This window comes from Pocillopora damicornis, chromosome 12, assembly GCF_964200805.1.
Source record: "Pocillopora damicornis chromosome 12, jaPocDami1.2, whole genome shotgun sequence".
NCBI classification, from domain to species: Eukaryota; Metazoa; Cnidaria; class Anthozoa; order Scleractinia; family Pocilloporidae; genus Pocillopora; species Pocillopora damicornis.
In genome coordinates this window covers 6,943,965-6,966,066 of record NC_142681.1, presented here as the reverse complement: position 1 = coordinate 6,966,066, position 22,102 = coordinate 6,943,965, and the positions used below count along the sequence as shown (strand labels likewise).

The 22,102-nt window shown below is 39.4% G+C and overlaps 4 protein-coding genes across 5 annotated transcripts in view; 1 reads left to right on the top strand and 3 right to left on the bottom strand.

Moving 5' to 3' along the window:
* LOC113677178 (vacuolar protein sorting-associated protein 53 homolog) overlaps nucleotides 1–15,084 on the top strand; it is a 32,143-nt gene extending 17,059 nt beyond the window's left edge. The window contains exons 18-24 of one of the 2 annotated variants that reach the window (XM_089190742.1): nucleotides 10,143–10,221; nucleotides 10,911–11,059; nucleotides 11,733–11,802; nucleotides 12,399–12,484; nucleotides 12,989–13,022; nucleotides 13,464–13,568; nucleotides 14,359–15,084. In XM_089190742.1, the coding sequence (XP_089046868.1) occupies nucleotides 10,143–10,221; nucleotides 10,911–11,059; nucleotides 11,733–11,802; nucleotides 12,399–12,484; nucleotides 12,989–13,022; nucleotides 13,464–13,568; nucleotides 14,359–14,532 (697 nt within the window). In that variant the 3' untranslated portion in view covers nucleotides 14,533–15,084. Of the gene's footprint in view, nucleotides 1–10,142; nucleotides 10,222–10,910; nucleotides 11,060–11,732; nucleotides 11,803–12,398; nucleotides 12,485–12,988; nucleotides 13,041–13,463; nucleotides 13,569–14,358 lie in introns of both variants that reach the window. The other variant, XM_027193940.2, reaches the window with a different exon arrangement.
* Nucleotides 501–2,381, bottom strand: LOC113677181 (adenosine receptor A3-like). Its single transcript, XM_027193945.2, has one exon. It carries the CDS (start codon nucleotides 1,991–1,993, stop codon nucleotides 1,103–1,105), a length of 891 nt encoding a protein of 296 aa, XP_027049746.2. The 5' UTR covers nucleotides 1,994–2,381; the 3' UTR covers nucleotides 501–1,102.
* On the bottom strand, nucleotides 2,967–4,985 carry LOC149036265 (adenosine receptor A2b-like). The gene has a single exon (XM_089190744.1). The coding sequence runs from the start codon at nucleotides 4,690–4,692 to the stop codon at nucleotides 3,700–3,702; it is 993 nt and encodes a 330-aa protein (XP_089046870.1). The 5' UTR covers nucleotides 4,693–4,985; the 3' UTR covers nucleotides 2,967–3,699.
* LOC113677180 (uncharacterized) lies at nucleotides 6,412–8,925 on the bottom strand. Its single transcript, XM_027193944.2, has one exon. The coding sequence runs from the start codon at nucleotides 8,788–8,790 to the stop codon at nucleotides 7,894–7,896; it is 897 nt and encodes a 298-aa protein (XP_027049745.2). The 5' UTR covers nucleotides 8,791–8,925; the 3' UTR covers nucleotides 6,412–7,893.
* Nucleotides 15,085–22,102: the final 7,018 nt, after the last annotated feature.

The following is a 22,102-nucleotide window of genomic DNA, read 5'->3' as shown; positions in this document are numbered from 1 at the left end:
CTTGTTTATCGTCACGGTCCCTTCGGGTTTACATTTTTGGCAGCGTTGCTATTACGACGACAGCCGGCGTAAGGCCGGCGAGCGCGTTCATTTTTTGTGGAATAACTCGCGTCAGTAACTTGCCATAATGTGATACCAAACAAAGTAGAGAGGTTAATATACAAAACGCACAAAGCGCGGATAAACGGACACGAGGTGTTGCAAAGGTTGGTTGCAAAGGGCAACTCGTGCCTGCATTTTCCACTATTACAGTTTCTGTGCGATATGTCAAATCGCAAAGTAAACATTTCCTTTCAAATTTACCGGTTTGCTTTGAGTTAAGTTCACAAAATTTTCCTGGTACTGGGGACTCAAAGTATCCAGGGTAGAATGACATCTACACTTCGTCGTAAGTCGACCGGACGCAGCCTAAAGTTCGAGATCATTCGAAATGTGTATCGCCTTCAGTTTGAAACTATACTGTATTGTTACGGTATAATTTAACCGACAGAAAAACGATCTTACAAAATCAACTACTTTATTGAACAGCGAGTAATGTTCTAAACAAGGAGCGACTCTTAAACGTAGTACAATACTTATCGTTAATAAACTTAATTAAGCCCAGCAAATTCTATATCCTAGCTCACCACCGACACAATCTCTCCGAAGTTCTTCGAAGTAAGCGGCCTTCCGCGGTGATTCTCTCTTGGTATAACTTTCAAATCATTCGTCGCTCCATTCACAAAATGCTGTGGAACATTCCAGAAGCTTATATAACAACTATTCTAGTATTATTACATAATAAATGTGTGACGTAATGAAATGTTGTGGAAAGTTCTACAGTGTGCAAGTCAGCTTGACTCAGCAGACTGGAGATTTCTAGAAGCAAAAACAGTTCCAAATAACAGTATATATTTACAGTATTTACCTCGCCACGTTTTTCGTTTATCTCTAATCATGAATAGTGTACACATCACCTATTCCCTATTCCCTATCCCTATTCTCTATGTGAAGTAATCTTTCCTCCTTCTTCCTTGTCTATTCCTATTATAAAATCTTCTTCTTTGCCATCCTCTTCCATTTCACACTGTTTCTATCTTTGCGCCCATCGACTCGCATTTGTTTAACAACAGTACAGCTGCTTGAATATGTCCTTGACTGCATGTCGCACTTGTCTTATCCTCCAGCAGTAGAGGATCGGATTTAGAGATGAGTTAAAGTAAAGCAATGTTATTGCAGCTAACCAATCTACTCCGTTGTTTATTCCAATCCCAGATACAATCCCAAAAGGCAGGTAGCAGAAAACTAATGCCAATTGCACCCACACTATGCTAGACACTGTCTTTTTGTATTTGGCTACATCGAATGAGTTCCCTTCCCCGCTCGGTTTTGTTCCGATAACATGGTTTTCAATTTGCCCTTGATGTTTTCGTAGTTTCGATTGAATCTTGGCGTATGAGACTATTGAAGCCACAAAACAAATTAGGATCGCCACAGAGGCTTGCTTAAAGGCAATGTCTCTTTTCCACACCCAAAGTGGTGCCGATAAAATCGAACTGGCCCAAAAACTGACAATAACAAGGCGAACTCGCTTTGATGATACAACATGTCTGTATCTTATCCCCAAATGCAGGGCTAACAGTCTGTCCACGCTTACAGCAGTTGAAGTCATGACAGATACCCCGCACAAAACTGCGCTTAGTACACCGCCAACTTTGAAAAATGTCACTGTTTTCCCACTCGACATAACGATTGTGGCATAGATGTAAATCGGTTGAACGATGATGCCCACACAAAGATCACTGACTGCCAGGCATCGGAAAAAGAGTTTCGTCGATGGAGCAATGGATAATACTCGGCAAAGAGCAATGATGACAAGAATGTTACCCAGGAAAGCGAAAGTCGCGAGAATGATATTCAAGGCTGAAAACAAATCAACAATACCTTTTGGTAATGTTTGTAGCGCTTCAATTAGTCCGCTTTCGAACTTGTTGTCTTCAACTGAGTTCGACATTGTGTTAGATGATTATTCTAAGTTTTAGTTGGTGCAAGGAATTTCTTGATGTCGGTGATTGTTCGTGAAATCTTAATTTCCAAATTTCAGTGTTAAGCTAGTTGATGCACTGTTTGGTATCTAGGTTTTTTGGGGTCTATGTACTTGATGTTTCATGAATTCGTTTGTTTCCCCTACGAGATATCAGTCGACTGTTGGTGTGGTTTGATGAAAAAAAGGAAACACAAGTTATATGGGTATTAAATCATGTGATTCTACCGCGCATGCTCGGTGAGAGAACGAGCAAAGGTGCCCTTTAGATGGGCGACTGTATGTAACGTGCCGAAATTCCGTTTAAATAACGGTAAATGTTACCTTTTAACTGCTGGTTTCCGTGAGTATCGTGTAAGAACTCAAGGCTAAATTTCACAAGTATTGATTTTAAAACCGTCGTTTGGCAAAGAAAAGATGACAGGTTGTTGTTTGAACAGTGATGAGAAAAAACACCTGCTGGGAATTGAATGACTCTGTCAAATCATTCAGCTCCTTTTGTGCAGCATATCCAGTGGAAATTCTTAAGTAATCGCGCAATAAAAAATATGTTCTTGAATTGAAAATCAGAAAGGCATGCGGTTTAAACAAAGGTTTTCTCGAACTTCGTTCGGAGGAAGTGGGAAGATGAGAGATCTTTAAGAATTTGGTATCCATGGTTGTTGTTAAGTATCGCTTGTTTAACACTTTCAGTTCAAAAGCTGTCAAAGTTAATTATTTTATTTATAATTATTTGTTGCTGTCCACCTGCTATTTTGTTATTAATGAACTGTTGTTAGGTGTGGATCATTTCACCATTCACGTCTTTGAAATCCATGTTTCCATATGTCAAAATATGTTGTGAGGACACCTTGGTTAACATTTTCTACGTACTATTTCTTTTATGAATTTACTGAACAGTTGTCTTATCATGAAAATGTAAGCCATGTCACCTTCAGGTAGATTTTTTCTTTTTTCGTTACGGAAAATTTTATTTAACTTTTATCGGAAAAATCATCTAGTCAAACCTGGTTACTATCGCCAAAAAACATGACCGGTAGTCGTGGTGATCATACAAGAACCACTGTACTTAGCGATATTGAACCTAATAGGGAAGTTTTCCATTTGAGTCTCGAAAATAGTCAGTGATTGGTCCAGAAAACTCACGCCATCCACTCAACTAATTAGAATAAAAACTAAGACCATTCGCGATTTGGTCACTCGCGTTTTCCCGCACTTCTAGTATTTGATTATTTTTTACTCTGCGCTCTCCCGTGCTCTTTGTGATTTATTTTCCTTTCCTGTGATTGAATATTGTAATTACTTTGATTAAGCCGAGATAACAAAAAAACACCAAAAGCATCGCAGTTTCTCAGAATACCCTTGTGTTTGATGCGAGCGATGGCAGCGACCATTGAAAATCAATCCAATGGCTACAAGAAGATTATAAAGAGAACAAACTTATATGAGAACTCTTACAGTAGGAAATTGCATTATTAACAGGAAAAGCATTTTATAGAAGTGCCACGCTATCAAAAACACTGCTCAACCCTTCTTTGTAAGTCATCTGCTCGTGAGTTCCAGAGGCTTAGTAGTAGCGTCTGTATTTTGTCGAAAATTACCAAATTGCAACTAGGTGAAACGCAACACCTACTTTGAAATTTTATGTTTCGAGCATCCTTGCCTAGATCTGTTTTTTAAAAACAGTTTATATGGCTGATTGTGTCCTTCACGGCATGTCGTACTTCTCTGATCTTCCAGCAGTACAAGATCAGGTTAAGAGACGAGTTTAAGAAAACCAGACTTGCTGTAGCCGACCAAATAACCTGGTTGGTATTTCCAGACCCAGCTACGATACTATAAGGAATATAGCAGACAAGTAAGGCCACTTGCACCCATGAAATGCTGGACAGTGTTTTTTTATATCTTGCAATGTTGAGCGGACTCCCTCCACGTTCATTCGGTTGTTCTAGGAAGTGGTTTTGTACATTTATCTGAGCGTGATGTTTCCAGAGTGTTAGATGAATCTTCACGTAGCATGAAGTCGAAGTTATCAAACACAGTAGTACGATAAGAGACGATCCTCTGTAGAAGTTTTCTCTACTCCACAACCACACTGGCAAAGTCGAGGCACCAAGTAACCAAAAACCGATAACCACACCGCGAACCCGACCCAATGTTACAACATGTCTGTATCTCATTTCCAACATCAGCACAAGGAGTCTGTCTACACTAATGGCAGTCGAGGTCAAGACAGACACTGCAGACAAAATCGTACTTATTATCCCACAAATATTGTAGACACGATACAAAACATCGCCTCTGATATCTTTCACACGAAACGCAGTGTAGGTTACATACACATAGAGTGGTTGAACAATGAGCCCAACGCAAAAGTCAGTGACTGCAAGGCATCGAAAGAAGAGTTTCGTTGGAGGATGAATAGACGACACTTGGCGAAGTGAAAAAAGGATCAGAACATTGCTCAGAAATGCACTGATGGAAAGAAGAATATTCAGAACCAAAAGAAATTCAACCAGGCCTGCTGGTGATGATCTAAGAGTTTCGCGCACTATGGTTATGAAGAAGTCTTTTTCTGAAGAGTTTTCCATTGTTCTCCGCGGTAAAAATGTTGGGCTCGTTGCAGTGTTATCAGCTTTCTGTAGGTGATAATGTAACTCTCGAGGCATATGCTCAAGTTTTAATTTTTACCAACCCGAGGTGTGTCATCCTTGTGCGATGAGTTTATACTGTATTACATTTTTAATATGTTTTGTTTAGTTTATGAATCATTTGTGTCCTAACTGACAAAACGGCGTTACGTTGTTACACGACTTCTCCCGATTGGCAGTCCAGTGCTGTAAACGAGTTTAATAATCGGTTAAATCAAACGCCATAAAGAATACCGAAAAAGTGAATGTCACCCGTTTACGGCTAATCTGCCTGAGAGGAAAACAACAACAACAGCCAAAATAGAACAAAATCGAGTAAAGACAAGCTGACCGTTTTTTTCTTATCGCTGATTACGAGGAGATTTTATTGGTTATAGCTTAATTTTTGTCCAGTGACCACTATTAATTTTGAAGAAGTTTCATCAGAGAGTATCAATGTGGTCGTTTGTTGACATAAGATATTAGTTTCGATGAATACAGCTGCTGGGACCTTTAAGAAATTAATGTTGTTTGCCGTAACTTTACGACGATATTTCCAATGGAGGGTTTTAAGAGAATGATTAAGCTTCTCTCTGAGTTGACTTTCCATTTTCATTAACACCTGATAATTACAGCGTCGGCATAAGTCACATGCAGAAGTTGTTCGCGCTTTTTAATCTAAATGGTCTATTTCGGTTTTCGATTTTTAATGGATTATGAAAAATCAAATGAAAATCTGAGCAATTTCCTTGTTTTTTTTAAGGTAACTTGTGACGTGATTTATAAACGAAGTTAACATCAGTTCTTTAAATTTTGAACTCTGTTTGTTTTCTTCATATGTTAGATAATTTATATGTCGTTCGAGAGACGTAGATATGTCACCTAGGTGGCGGGAAATATGACACCGCCTGTGAGCCAACGCTAGAATTCTCTCTACTTGGAAACTACGTTAAAACGATTGATTACTATAAATCTATACAAATCCTACAAAGGAGTAGTGACTTACGAGTTTCGGATTAATATCAGTATCTGGGCAACTGACCACCTACCCCTCCCGTAACCCAACATTAACCCTAACTTGTTATCAATTGACTGTAGTTGAATTAGGGGAGGGGTAGATGGGCAGTTGCCCAGATACTGATATTGATCCGGAGTTTCAATTAGTTCGAGGCAATTGTTGACGCGTACCTGATTTTACGATTGATAGAAGTTATTCATCCTCTCAATAACATAAGTCGAGCAATAATTACCCCTAAGGAAATGAAGAAAACTCTTGCTTTCAAAATTGACAGGTATATCAATTAGTTTGTCGAAAACACGACGCTACATAGCAGTTATTAACCAAATTCTCGTTGCGTGGAAATTGTGTTGAAAAGTGAGAAATTAGTCACCTTTGAATAACTCAAATTGAGCTATTTCCCCCTGAAATTGATACGAAAATTGAACATGAATTGAAAAGAAATTGAAATGAAAAGAAAGGTTCTGAGTATCGGTCATACCTTTTACCATCCGAGGGGAGTGTTGGCCCGAGATCACGGCAGTGCTGACCAAGCGCAGGAAGGTTCCCACAAAAACGACCGCGGAGTCGCACTCCCCGGGCCTGATAGCGTGCTGGGGTCGTGAATAGTTTATCATACGGCAGTCATGCCATGCTTTTTTTAACTTTTTGTAACAAAATGCACTTCCGGTCACTCGTATGAGCAACTCAGGTGGAGTAAGCTGTAACGAGTTTTAAAACAAAATTACCAGTCGTTTGATCACATGGAATGTCGGATAAAAGGTGGACTTTTGGTTCTTTTATTTGCATACCATTTCCATGGAACATCAGTACCCGTCTTGTTATTTGCTTTTGCACATTTTGTGTTTGTGTTTAAAATTATCTGCGGAAACTGTCTTTTGTGTATGCCTGTTTCAGTTTCTAAGATCTTTTGCTACAAGGTCTTGAGGATAATGAATTTCGCTTGGTGAGGTTTTCTATTTCTTTACTGTAAACCCATAAATTGTCAATCTTTCAGGCAATTTCTTTGCGGAGAATTGGAATGTTGACATGTTTAAATACGGTGGCTTTCAAAACAAAACAAAATGGCTCATGACTTTTTTCGTGCAAGGTGCCCGTCCACATGGCAACATCGCGGCCCAAAAAAAAGAAATCAGAGCGTTCGAATTCATGTCAAGACTACTTTGCCTTATTATGATAAAAGATATCACTGGCGCATTTTCATTTCAATTCGTGCATGCGAAAGGTGCCTGAAGAAATTTGCACCTGCTCTCAGAAATTGGCAGACAGCTCAATGGTCCAAACAAAGCAGTTTTTATAATTTCTGAATGACGGAAATTATGGTGTATTTTGAATTGCTTTTAAGCTCTTTAAAATAATAAATTGGTTTTTTTAAATGAAATTTCCTGCAGATTCGGATCATTCTGTAGGGAAGGAAGAACATTGTTTAATAAACAGTTTTATAGCTACACGTGCAGTTGTTTCATGGTATTGGAAGCATTTTCAATTTAATTAATTTCGTTCGTCAGTGAACTAAGTTAGCTTTGAATTCTCTCGACATTTTCAAATTACAGAAAACTGTATCTTGGTCATAAGCTGATTTGATTCCCTTATAAATTTTCGTTGACGAAGCTCTTTTGTGAGCGATTACCTTTTCAAGAAAAAAATTTAGGGCGTTCTATACATTCTTGTAGTTGCTAGGAAAAATTAGCAGTTAGTTGAGCTGAAAATACTGACTGATCCATAAGGAGTGACACGAAACTCTCGATTCACGCATTCTATTTTACTTAGAGACAATCCTCCGCAACAACCAACAGTGGTTGAAAATGTCGTAGTTGAAAGCAATTATGATGCACTTGGGGCCTGTTACTATTCCACGCTGTTTAAAGAATATTCACCGTCGATCCACGAAGTTCTGCCTAACAACAGTGTCGTTGCCTGATTGTATCCTTCACTGCTTGTCGCTATTACTGTTGGTGTCGTATAGACAAGTGGATCTTGACGTAAGATGCAATAAAAGTTGCCAACGAAAGCGTTATGATAATAGAAGATAACTTGTAGATGCACTTAGGGCCTGTTACTATTCCACGCTGTCGTACAGACAAGTGGATCTTGACGTAAGATGCAATAGAAGTTGCCAACGAAAGCGTTATGATAATAGAGGATAACTTGTGATGCACTTAGGGCCTGTTACTATTCCACGCTGTTTAAAGAATATTCACCGTCGGTCCACGAAGTTCTGCCTAACAACAGTGTCGTTGCCTGATTGTATCCTTCACGGCTTGTCGCACTTCTCTGATTCTCCAGCAGTACAAGATCGGGTTTAGAGATGAATTTAAAAAGACGAGGGTGGTTACAGCCAACCAAGCTAGCCCGTTGTCTTCTCCAGTCCCTGCTGCAATAACATAGGGAACATAACACACAACTAAAGCCAGTTGTACCCACAAAATACTAGACACTGTCTTTTTGTATCTTATTATGTGGAATGGACTTGCTCCTGTGCTCGATTCTGCTTGAGGAACATGGTTTTGTATTTGTGCCTGTTGGTGTCGTATAGACAAGTGGATTTTGACGTAAGATGCAATAGAAGTTGCCAACGAAAGCGTTATGATAATAGAGAATAACTTGTAGAAAACTTCCGTTTTCCAAACCCAAATAACGACGAATAAAGCACAAATGATCAAAATACAAAGCATTGTGAGACGAACTCGCATCAAGGTTACAACATATCTGTATCTCAGCCTCAACAACAGGGCAAGAAGTCTGTCGACACTTATGGCAGTTGACGTCAAAACGGATAATCCACACAAAACTGCACTTGAGGCTATGCGAACTGCTTCAAGATACTTGCCGTAAAAAGAAGTTCTTTCCACGTTTACTAGCGAAGAGATCTTGTAGATTATGTAGAGTGGTTGTGTAAATAGCCCAACGCTTAGGTCCGTGATAGCTAGACATCGGAAGAAGAATTTTGTCGGCGGATAAATAGAAGACACTCGATGAAGAGCAAGAAGGATGAGGACATTTCCTAGAATTGCTGTGATGGAAAGAAAAATGTTAAAGGCTGAGAATAATTTAACAAAGCCAGGTGATACAAAGGGATTTGTGTTCACAAGGGTTCCTTCTCCGGACGAGTTTGACATAGCTATTGATGATCAGTTGTTCTCTGGAGTTGACGCTAAATGATGATCTTCTCTGTGCGTGATTCGAATGCAGTTCGTTGAGAAAGTTTAAAAGCAACTGGTAAAAAAAAAAAACAGCAATGAACAAGACAAATTGGCACACATGTTCCTTGCTGAATAAATTAAACGGTACACGTCTAGAGTTAATTGATGTTCTTCGCTGCTTTTTGTTATCATTCCTTACTTCCTGTTGAAAAGTGTATCTACCGAAAAGTGATTCTTATGGAACTTTCCTGATCAACGTATTAGCTTTAATTTCTGAAAACAGAACAGTTAGCAACTGTGAGTTCCGAATTCTATATTGCAAATATTTATTCAAGAAAATTAAACCGTCAAATTGATAAAAGTTTATTGGTTAAAGAACTGAAAGTCAGTGAAAGCACCTGTAGAAGGCAGAAAACACGCCTAAGTTATATTTTTAATTATTTTCACGCCGATGTACCCTCTGATGTTTGGACCTGGGCGCCAAAATGAACTACCGGAAGACAAGAGCGCAGAAATTCTCCTTGTACGGCCTAGGGATGTGTCAAGTCCACTGAAGTTGATTACAGACTAGATCAAGAATTGTTTCCTCTTGTGACTATAAAGTTATGTATGAGGTACTGAATGAGAAACCCCTGAGCTTCTCAAGGAAGTTCAATTCCCCCCTTCTAAAAAAACCCGTTTTTAGAAGTTGACACTGTCATTTAGTCATTGTCCCTTAACGTTTTATAGTAATTTGAGTCGGTGTTACTGGTACTAGTGAGGCTTTTAACACTGTGTAGTAGAAATATAATCTTTTTCTTTATTGCGGACGATGACGTTGAAAGTTTCTCTTGCCATTGTTCTGTTGAATATACGGCTACAAGAATTAAATTGAAACCATGCCGATTGATATGTTTTTTAAATTCTTTTCCTTGGAACACGAGTTTTCTGTCAAGCTGGAATATGCCTCTTTCATTTACGCAAAATTAAGTGCTTACTAAATTAATTACAATACGGTTGGGGGACATCTTTATTCCTTGGTGAATTTCCCTTTTGAAGCGACGGTTGTTCACATAAAATATTTAGTAAAGCTCCATTTTGTCTTTCGAAGATACTAGTAACCTGCTTTGTATACTGAGTGTAAACTAAAATTTCTGTTGAGTCATTGTATGGTTGAGCAATTTGTACACGGCCTCGTTTTCAGGTTGAGGTAAATGACATCACAGGGTTGTAACTCTATTGCGTCCCCTTTCCTTTACAGAAAGGGAGGAACAAGGATGGGACTTAAGGAAAGGGATATGAGTGGAGATCTGTTATAAATCTACTCATTGCGTTTATTTTATCGCCAGTGTCATTTCGAACTGTATCCAGCTGCTTGTACAAGACTTGGAGAATGCTTGCGATGCGCCCTTGACAGCATTGATAAAGGTGCAGTGTTCTTCTTTTCTTCTTCAGGTGACGCGTATTGAGTCATAAATAATCACTGAAATGGCCCCCAGAGGAAATGGCAACATTTGAAGCACTAAATACATATCTTTCATGGTTCTTTTCCAGTCACCATTTCTTACTTGTAGTTAAATTGACAGTAAAACTTTTTAGAGTTATTTTAATAATAATCAGAGATAAACATGACAAGGTTAAATCCATTAGATAGAATTAGCGAAAAAAAGGAGAAAAAAGACCAGGAAGTTATAAGCTTTAGAAATAGATGCCACTTTGCTGTGTGTTTGTCCATTTATCGACCTGAGATGAAGTCCAAACTCTCGGTTACGAGCCGCAGCGAATCTAGTGTAAATGACTTGCAGTTGTTGAATTATCTTTAACTCTTCCCTAAATGAAAAAGAGATACGCAGCTCGATTTTTCGAGGATTTGCTCCGATTTTTGTTGCCATGGTCTCTTACTTTGGTGTTAGTGGAGACCTTTTGCCTAAATTTCCTCGAGGCCTTTTCTGAATCTAGTAAACATTTCCAGAACCATGCTCCTTGTTGGAGAAAATAATGAAAACAACCTATGACGTCACCTAAGCGTATGCTTAGTTCGGATCGACCAAACTAGGAGCTCTAGGAGACCAAATTAGGAGAAAATTGACTCGTCAACTGCTTTTGTTTACTTAAAGGTCAATTGGCAAAGCGTAGAGGCTGTAGGAGACGAGAGCTCTTATGTGACAGCCATTTCCAATCACCTGAAGGAAGCCGTACCTCTTTTACGTGATTACCTGTCCTCAGCAAGAAAATACTTCACTCAGTTCTGCGTAAAGTTTGTCAAGTAAGCTTGATTTTGATTATCGTAAAACTAAAACCAATAAACGGGAAATGAGAACAATGATGAATATCAAAGTGAGTCATTGGGAACTCATAGTTAAAACGGAACCGGCCCGAAGTGCGAGAAAACGCGGTATTTTTAAAAATTAACACCCAGAAGTGGTTAACGTGGAACCTCTCCCCGTAATATCCTTACATTATCCTGCTAACAGATAATGTGAATACTCCAACTTATCAGTTGCAAAGTTGAGTTTATCTGATATCATATTCGTGTTAAGCAGCCAGAGGGAAGGATTAGCAATTGAACCTTGGGGTTGAAAGTCGCGATTGCAAGTTTCAGTTTTGTATCTGGGTGATTGAAAACCAAAGCAAAATGAATGCAGTCCTGAATAATTTGCGATGAAGGATGAAAAGGATGAAGTAGTCCTCTTAGAATAAAGTAACGCAATGTGTGGTTATCTTGATTATTGCTGGCGAAAGTAACTCGAGACTGTTTTCGATTAGGCAATGCTGTTACTGTGGCTCTATCTCACGGATACAAGTATTTGCCATTATTATTTATAGAATAGTGTGTTGAATGATAAAGGTTAAAATGCTCCGAAAGTTCGTCGAGTCTCATAAAGCTAAGATGATGAACTAGTGTGTAAGAGAAGATAATTTTTTTGTTTTTTCCTCAGTTCTTTCATTCCACGGTTCATCAGCAACTTGTATAAATGCAAGCCAATTAGTACTGTTGGCGCTGAGCAGGTAGAGTGAAAGTTACTATATCGGGTTTTTAGAGTTTTGCAAGTATTTGAAGCCTTCAAAGGAACGGTACGGACGTCTGCCAACAAGCTTAGAGACCCGCCCTGTCGAAGATTAACCCAGGGACAGATAACATTGTTACTGACGCTGAATGGAATGCCGCTCCATTGGGGCAGCTTACCCACAAGCAATTCTTTTGGTTTTCCCGGCATGTCACCCTTACTAATTCGTAATCCTAGGTGGGGATAGGCAATCTGAAAGTGAAGTGTCTCACTCAATGACTCCGCTAGGATTTAAACCAGAACCTTCCTTTGCGGATTCCAGCGCGCTAAGCATCATGCTACCTCGTCTGAGAGGTTATAGACCTTAAACAGTACCAGCATTTTGAAAAAGACGAACGCTTTAGTACTAAGGAAGTTTTTTTTATTTATTTCCTCTCGAGGAGATATTTAGGGCGTAAGTCTTTCCTCAGTTCATGCTTCTGGCTGTGAATTACTTCGCTCTGCTTGTCCAGTTGATTCGATCTGATTGAAGCATCCTGTAATATTTTTAAGAGGTTTGTGCCAATGGCTGTTTTCTTCGTTTTTGTTACGCTGCAGCTGTTACTGGATACTCACTCTCTTAAAACAACTCTCCTTGATCTTCCCTCAATCGGCTCAAAAGTGCAAAGGAAGCCTCCAGCAAGGTAAGTCATCCAGCTTATCCTTTAACTCAACTGTTAAACGACCAGAAACGCCCTAACATGGGGGAGGAAGGGAGATCTGTAGGGGAGATACTTTAAGTTCTGGACTTAACCCTTTAACTCCCAAGATCTGATTGTTAATTCTCCCATCTAGCTGCTACGCATTTCCTTATCAATAAGTTACGAGAATTTGGTGTCAGATCGAGGTAACAACTTCGACCTGATAAATATAAATATTCTCATGATCTGTTTGCTGGAAAATGTTTAGATATTATAGGGAGAAGTTACTTGTTAATCACTTGTGGGGGTTAAATGGTCAAAGGGGCATCTCAGAGCGAGGGGCTTAAAAGGAGAGGGAGCAATCAGAATGTTTTCGGTACTCGCTCGTTGTGTTTGTAATCAGTCACAGGAAAAAACGTACTTTGTTATAGTAGATAGTTTTAACACTTCACCCATATATTCCAAATTCATCAGTTGTTTATTTGTTGTATGATTTCTTGGCTGCAGTTACACTAAAGTGGTGGCGAAGGGAATGAAAAAGGCAGAAATGATATTAAAGGTAATGGATTGGACGACACCACCTGGTTGGAGACCTTTTTCTTCTGTTCTCTTGTACCCTCTTGTTGAAGAAAAGCACAAGGGGATTACCTCTTTCACTTAGCCAGGACAGAAGCTTTTTCAGATTTCTCATATAGCTTAAGTAATAGGATTTCAATAAGTGTATCTGTCTTGAACAGTTTTTTTTTTTCCAGTGGAAACGTCTTCCCTCGAAAACCTCCCATATTAGATTAGCAGCTGAGCCCTCATATCAATTAGAGGATTATAAGTTGATCTTATTCCAAATTCTCCAAACTAACATCATAAGAATTGTATGGCAGACAGTAAGGAGAATTACTAATGAGATATTGGGAGTGAAAGAGTGAAAATCGCCATGTCGCGAATGTACCTAAACCTACTTCAATCACTTTGTTTTTCGTTGTAGGTCGTTATGTCTCCTCACGATCCTGCGGTTGGATTTGTGGACAATTATATAAAGTTACTTGCTGATACAGATACTTCTAACTTCCAAAAACTACTGGACATGAAGGTGAGAACAATTGAACTGCTACCTTATGGCCTTTTCACTGTGATGTTTACTATAAACATGATATCACCAGTTTTATATCGTAAGTTAACATCATCATACAAATTTGTAAATTGATTTTTACTGCATGAACCTCCGTCATGAAAATTGTTTTTAGCCGCAGCAAATACTAATAACAAAAAGCAAACAATAGTAACAACGCCATAGTTTACAATGGTTACTGTCGTTCCTGTAGCAGAAGTCGTAGTGTTTTCTTTGCACCGACATCGTAATGTAACGTACTATAAGGTGCTCAGGTAAGAAGATATGGACGCGCGTCCGAAACCACTGTTGGTTTGCTTCGCGTCATATGTCGTCCTTACCAGTATGTTTCCCTTTGTCAGCCACTTTTCGTGTAGAGCTTTCAAAGTCGTGCTGGCCAATGGTTCTCTGCACCGTTAACGGTTTTTTTTGTGCTCTCATCGCTTGATGTTTAAGTCGCACTTCATACAAGGGTTTAAATATCTCTTTCCGTAAACAGCCGTAAAAGAGGTCGTGAAGCGAAACCCAAACTTGGGTGGCGGCGGTAGACCGACAGTAAACTTGCTTTAATGGAAACCCCAGCTTTAGTAATTAAAAAAACAAAACAAAACAAAACAAAAAACAGAACAACACGCAGAGTTTTATTTTAGGCGAACGTCGTGTTTAAGTGTTTGCCGTGGGATAAACATTCATTTCGAAAACTGTCAAGGCAAGTATATTTAGCTAGCTAAATTTTTTTTCGTAGTAATTGTTATGTACCAACTCTCTCCAGGGTTTAAAGCGGAGCGAACAACACAGCATGCTGGACCTATTTCGCTCTCGTCTACCCTCCCCTCCGGCAGGAAGTGCGCCTGGAGAGTCTGCGGCTGTTTCTTCTCACACCGCAACCGAGCAGGAGTCAAGTAGAATAAAAAAACTAGAGAGACTGATAAAAAAACCGTTTTAGACCAACACGGTTTTTCATTTCTTCACTAAAGAAAAATACGCGCGGGCTACACGCTTTGGACGCTTCGGTCAACTTGAAGAAACTCAGTTGGCATATAAAATGTGGGTTTCTTTCTTTTCATTTATAACGAAATCAGCAAAGATATTTTTATTGATAATGGTACTGTTAATGATTCTTTTTATTGGCCCCTCCCTTGATGGGGAGAGTTTTTATTCAAGAAGAATTGGTGTATGTTGCTTCTCACGAGATATGTTGAAATGAGATTATATATATATATATATGTATATGTTATCTCTTCAAGCTATTTTGAATGATTACAACAATAGGAGTAAGCTCTATTATCACGACCAAAAGCTCTTTAAGTTTCGCAAAAGCGTGTGACTTGAATAACGAAAGATATCGTTTCGAGTGCTTCGAGTGGAATTGTTCAAAGTACTGGGAAAAGTGTTAATGGTTTGCTTTCCCGCATGGCGCAGTGTACTGTTTGTGGGAGTCATTTCACTTTGTTTATCGTCACCCATAGCGGAAAAAATAAAAAAAAAAACAATCTTATCATGGGATCATACTTTCTACTGTGGAGAACGTGATAGTCGAGTGGCTAGCTATTAGCCGAAGCATATGATTTTGTTGTTAGACTATCTCTATTTTCGAATCTTATAACATCCTAAAAGCTTCTCATAAAGGAGATTCGTCCGCCTTTGAAAGTAGTAAGATTTTGGACTTTCTCAACAAGAAAGGGATTGGCTCATAAACGAAAAGTGATTCGGATACCGCCCGTTGTTGTGTCTAAGTTGGAGGAATTTGTGAAGCATTTGTCGGATGCGGAGGAAAAATCGAGATAAGTGGAAGAAGCTCTGCCGGCGATCCTTGCTACAACCAGAAAGTTCGAATTGCTATGGGAGTCGAAGACAAAAATTGTCTCGAAAGTGCTACAGGAGTGAGAGACCGCAACAATGAAGATGGGCTCTACGAGATACACTTTTTCGCCCAAGTAACCCAAGAGATGCGAGCGTCCTTGTGGGTTATTAAATGTGGAAGACATTATCTGCAGTCCATTCCCTGTCCAAGAAAAAAAATTTTTTAACAATTTCAAGCCTTTGAATACGTTAGAGCCAGCAAATGGACCGGACGTGGCTTAAGCCTGCAAGGGATTTGGTCTGTTAAGCGAGACAACAGAGGCAAACAGTTCGATGCGCCAGACAAGAACAAGGATATTTTAGGTGCAGACATGACAAGAGGTATTGTTCAGTCCTTCGTCCCTCTTGTTCAGGTGCTGTTTAGCCTTAAATTCGAGTCTAGAGAGGACAAGGGTATTGAGTAAGGATTGGAAGGAGACTTTGAACAGCAATTAAAATCTGCGCATCGTTTACTTCTCGAACAAGACGGCAACATTATAGTTACCGATACTGAAAATAAACTAATCATGTTGTTTATCCCTGAAGGCAATTTTTAAGTGCAATTAGCTAAGGGAAGTACGAAGAGGCTACTTTTAAGTTTCCTGCTTAGTTTCCTGTTTATTGTATCCAGTGAGACATATTGTTACGCCTTTCAATTGACCTCACCTGTGTGGTTTCCTGATTTGTCTGTTCTATTTGAATGATTGTCTCGCAGTTGGGCGTTCTTTGTTAAAATTGAAGTCTGCAGGGCAGGCGTGATTTTGGCGCGAGTAAGTGGTCGTTATTTTCTTGGTGAAAATTATAGTTGCTGCCATCTTTGATTTTTACAGGAGCGGAAGGCTGGGGAGAGAAGGACATTTTCTACCTAGTGGATGGGCGACCGGCAAAAGGAGGGAGAGGGTAGGGGATGGGGCTACAGAAATAACGCCAGCTCGAGATTAATGTTCTTTTTGGGAAATTCTGTTCGCCCACGAAAGGAGTCTCTGATTGATGCGGTCTTCTCGTCTTTCCCCGCTCCCCCTCTCTCCTACACTCTAACTCTAGATCAAACATTAAACGACTAAATTTGATGAAACGTCACCCCCCGTAAGCTACTGAATATTTAAATTATACAAGATGGGGGGGGGGGAGGGGGGAGGGTGGGGTCCTAAGAGTCCTTACCTTCTTTTAATTATTATTATTATTATTATTATTATTATTATTACTTGCTAGACACCGAATTCTTTCAATGACGAGATTGCATGTCACATTGCTTTGTAGAGTATTTAAATTTTACCTTATTCTCAGCTTAACCAGTCTACAGCATTAAAAAGATTGTGTTCTCTGACTCATAGCTGGGATTCCGCCCCAGAGTTGTTTCACACTGTAATGTTTCTTAATACTGTGTAGCACACTTGTTCTTTCAATTGAGTGTTATCAAACCAAAACCAACGTAATCACGGTTTAAAATCGGGAAAAAGGAATATGTTACAACGAACTTATGAGTACGTACTAAAAGTTCAAAATAGTCAACTCTGAGGCGCAGGAAAAGGTATCAGTTTTCAAATCAATCTTGGAGTCTGACTGATGTAAATTTGGATTACCTTTGACATTAAACTTGAAATTTCTTGAGTGAATTTGTCTACGTCGATTTTGAATTGATGATAATTTAGCAGTTTTTAATGACTTGGCAGCAGGACTTGATTTAGTTTTAAAATAGCTTGCCAAGAGAAGAAATCAGAAAAACCATAAGAAAGAAGGTGTGGTTTTTTGTTTTCGTCTTCTGTATGTTTATGTGAAGAAGACACGAAAAGAACACTACAGCAGTTTGCGCTACATATCTGACAGGGTCGTAGTCTTCTTGCTCTTGTTTTCAGGCTATTTTTCCCGTACTTGCGACTGTCATCATTTGAGTTCTTCATCGTCTTCTATGACAAACCCTTAAGCAACAGACCTTATGGAAGTTCTAACCTTAGTACCAGTGAGACATGTCTTAGAAGAAGAGTGCAAATTCTTCCATTGTCCGCATCTACTTGACTTAAAATCCTTTTGGTTTCGCAAAGCCCTCACCTCGTATCTCCTTGTATTAACGTCCTCTAACTCAACAGGCAGCTGACTAGTTACGCGTCATACTTGGTGGGTGTGAAACAATTCAACCACATACACGCATGTTATATCGGTTTTAGCGAAAAAAAAGATGGTATAGGGCGTGGTCGTGAACATAAACAAAAGGGTGCCCCACCGTGGCTTATTTGCCCCTTACTTGTTTAATTCCCGTGAAGAATCGTTCTGAATTTCTCCTTTCCGATGTCCTTTTTAAAAAACAGCTGTTTAATTCAAGTATTGACAACATATGGGGAAACAAAGCTAAGGCCTCCACACTAACGGCCTTGGTCCATCATATATGTGGAGCATAAACTTTGTTTTGATACTTTTTCCCCTAGAACTGCAGTCTCAAGGTTGCGCTACAGATTGAAACACAATTCACTGGAACACCCACCCTTCGTTTCTTTTCAGTCAATTTTAACCCTTTCACAGCTGCGCAAACTTGCATTTAATTCCTCCATTCAAGATCATCCCTGAATCAAAGATTAGTTGACGAGGATAAAGGAAATGATCGATTACCAACTGAAGATCTTGATTGTTAAACAAACTCTCCTTGTCAGTACCATAGCAAATGTATCGAGAACAGTATGGAGAATATGCAAACTGATGTTAGCGTATAAATGTAATGAAAAATTTTCAAACTGGTTTTCAAACTTAAAACAGTAATATTGCGTCACCATAGAGAGTTTTCTCCCGAACACTCTATCATCGCAGATTTTTTTTTTTCACTGATATAAAAATAAACTCGGATTTGAAACGTGTGTGTTATTAAATGACATCCATAAAGGTACAACTCTAGTTAGATTTACCCGATAATGGAAGAGTTTTGTTACGATTGAAAACCGGAAATCTATAAATTACCACTCTATTATTTTCCGTTGTACCAATTTTGTCGACTCGAATCTTGAGGAGGAAACCTAACGAAAGAGTGCGCACAAAAGAGCCTTGGGCCAAGCCCATGGTAACTGCACAGTTAACGAAAAAGGTTATCTCCGCAAGAATTATTTTGGTAGGTTTTCTTGGGGACGGGAATTGTTCCTTCGAAAAGTTGATACTAACCTCAATATTGAAGATTGCATACGGGTGTCTTTTGTAGCTCATACACATAATACGCTCCACAGTTCTTCACTTTGATCTTGTTTGACCACTTGTAGCAGTTGCTTAACCAGTGACAACAAACTTGACGCGTTACTTCGCCTTCATCTGTCGTAGGATGTTGACCGTTGAGCCATCCCGGGGCATGGGTATTACAGACACGCACATCTGTTGGACATGCAGTAGGCATTGTGAGGTTACCAGAAACACCAGTGAAGCGATGCCAACCAGGAGTAAGGTCATTTTATCACATTTGGGTGAGCTCTGATCAGTATGAGAAGTGAGAAACTGAGAAGACGGTCGTTTACGTCGAGTTCTTGGGTAGTTAGAGCATGGGTCATTGCATGCATCAACTATTGGAATTTTAAAAGGTTTAAAATATATTTATTTTACAGATACAAAGACTTAAATTAATTTAGATGTTATTGGGATCAGCTGATGTTGTAAAATATAGAGTCGGCATATTGAAATATTATACCGGTAAATGGACTGGGGAGCGGGAAGAGCGCCTAGTTGCCCCCCCCCCCCCCCCCAACCACTGTTCCCCGGGTTCGATTTTCGGACCTGGGGCCCATTTCTTGAAGTTTCCGGTAACTTAATGGGCCCGAAGCCATATTTTTAAATGAAAATTTAAAGGATAGAGAATGAGTAGATTCTGACACCCTAATCAGGTAAATGTTGTTTCTTAAGCTAATATTTTTATTCTAGAATCTTTAAACATTTTGAAAATCCCATCTTGAAAGATAACAGAACAGCTTTCCGGGCCTGTTAAATTGCGGAACGTTCGAGAAACAGTTCCCATTATCCGGAGCTTCCATCTCCCATACTTACTCTCTGAGTCAACCCTGTCCCTTTTTATTTTTAGAAGCACCTCCGACGGGGTTTTTCGCGGGTGTTTGCATAATAGCCAATCATAAGAGAGCTGTGGTTTTCTATTGTTTACGTCACATGCTGGCCGCAGGAAAGTATTTCAGTAATGGCGAAAAGCGAGGAGAGTTTACCATTTTTTTAGGGTGTTATGCGAACGTCAGCGTGTTTTCGCGGGAAATTAAAGAACCCCTCACGTATCTCAGTTCTACAAATAAAAAGATACGGGACAGGGTTGACTCAAGGGTACGATTGGTATGGAGGTTCCGGGTGATGGGCTTCTGATGGGGTGTTGGCTTGTACGGCCAATGATTGAAATATTGGCCATTTTACGGATAACGGCTCAATTTATTTCTATTTCAGATGTGGAAAGATGAGAAGGACCAATCAATAATATCCCGCTGTCAGGAGGTGTTGATGTGGATGAAACAGTTTTGTTTCTTTGGAGACTCAGCGGCCCTTACATTTGTTTATGTAACTCATAGAAAACACAGTTAATATATTTCTCAATTAATAGTTTCATAAGCTTAAAGTCCGAGTAGATCCGACAATGACATGGGAAGAACAAAACTTGCTGTAACTTTTAATTGCGTTCAAAACCCAGTCTTCGTGTTTATATTTAATGTGTTCCATTCTCCGAAAGATTTCAATTCTGTATCCTGCGGCGATCAGATGACGAATTTAAGTGAAAATCGGTTGTAGCATCCCCTGCACTACAATGCACGTCTCTCAATAGTTTAAGTTACTCCTCTGAGAGTGTAGGTTTGGAATTTATAGAATAATTAAGGAAAGATGTCATGCCTTGAAGCATGTCACACCTTCACCTACTAGCTCTGCCCAGTTCAGTGGGTATTAAAAATCCATCCGAGAAATCGGAAAGTCTGAGGTTTGAGTGTTCCAGTGGATTTTACAGATTTGTTCTTTCCTTCATGGTTGTCGTAAACATATAACATCTTTCCTAAAAAATTACTTTGAAATTAACCATCATTCTTACTTTGTATAAAATAACTATTCGGTCCCTACTTTAAGTTACAGTGACGGATTTTTGGCCCTGTCCTCAGGCGACATTTTCATCCAGCAACAGGATCAGGCTAAACGAAACTCTCTTCTCCGTTGCACGCCCTGTAAACTTGCAAATTGGAAGGCACGTTTCCAAAGTGCAGATTTAAATCGGAAAAAATCTGTACTACCATGTATAACAAAGTGAGATAGCGCTGAAATTAGAGCACTTTAATTCACTTTCACTGTTTTTAGGATTACTCTTAAGCTATTGTGCAAATGAGCTACCATTATCTAGTAGCTTATTCAATTTTTGAGTTTAAATATGGTAGCTGCTCTTATTTGAATAGTTTACAAAAGGAAGCTATATGTGAAGTGTTCTCCTGGTACCGTCATGTTATTCTCATACAACCATTTTATAATACATAAATTTTTTTCTCTCTTTGTTATTAAACTTCCGTTCCATTTTGTTATGGATTCTTCATAATCATGTAAAACTCCACGGTAGCTATATTTTTAGGTAATTTTCATCTGTTTCAATGTTTTTCATTTGTATGTAATTGTGTTGTTGAGATGTATTTAGTTGGCATTCTTGGGGCGAAAAAGTTGACTCGCCTTAAAAGTGGCAAGAACGAGTAGCTTTTAACTAACCGAGAGTGAGGGCCGTACTGGGGAATATTGGATAAGGTCGTCGCGATATGGACCGAGCGTAGAGAGGTCTGTAAAACAGCGACGGAAGGCCAATATTCTCCAATACGGCTCGAGCAAGAGAGGCTGGTATGTAGTTTATTTTATGGCACTCGGATCAGACTTACTTCTTTTGAATAAAGGGGGTAAGTTTCTAAAGAAACTGTGGTGCTGCGTCGGTGGAAGAATATAGCAGGCAATTTAGTGTTAACAACTGAGTTGAAAACGTAAATTGGCCACCGTTTAGATTAAAAAGGCTGACGTTTCGAGCCTTAGCCCTTCGTCAGAGCGATTGGAGGAATTGTGGATTGTGTGTGGGTTTATAGGCAGAATGGAGCTACGCTATTGGTGGGAATATGGTGAGGAGAAAACAAGAATAAATTAGTTGAATGAAAAGTGCTCGTTGATACCGTGAGGACTAGGAGTGCCGATTTGGATGATACATTTTTGTTCTAGTGTTTTGCAGCTTTCTGAACTGCCTAGATGTCATTAAAGGCCGCAAACTGCCATACGTTGTTTAGAATGATTAGGGAGATTAAAGTGTCTAGCGACTGGTTTGGATGCGTCCTTGGCATTTCTTGCTACGTCGCGAAGGTGTTCTCGGAATCGGTCACCCAGTCGTCTTCCTGTTTCACCAATGTGTAGTTAAGTAAGTTAAGCAGTAAATGACATCGGCGAAGGTACACGTAAAGTGATCAGTGATCTTAATGGATCTGTTGGATCTCGATGTTTTCTCTTCGTTATGAATGAAAGGACAAGTTTTGCATCGCGAGCGAGCGCATTTGAAAGTTCCAGGTTTGTCATCGGTTAGAAATGAACTTCTGACCAAAAAGTTGCCTATGTTTTTGTCACGTTTGAATGAAATTAGTTGGGGTTGTGAAAAGATAGGTTTGGCAGGATTTCTAAAGATCATGAGTAGCTATTACAAAGAAAGAGACAAA

Excerpts from the sequence above, each read along its gene's own strand:
- LOC113677181 (XM_027193945.2), bottom strand. The coding sequence starts at position 1,993 with ATGTCGAACTCAGTTGAAGACAACAAGTTCGAAAGCGGACTAATTGAA.
- LOC149036265 (XM_089190744.1), bottom strand. The coding sequence starts at position 4,692 with ATGCCTCGAGAGTTACATTATCACCTACAGAAAGCTGATAACACTGCA.
- LOC113677180 (XM_027193944.2), bottom strand. The coding sequence starts at position 8,790 with ATGTCAAACTCGTCCGGAGAAGGAACCCTTGTGAACACAAATCCCTTT.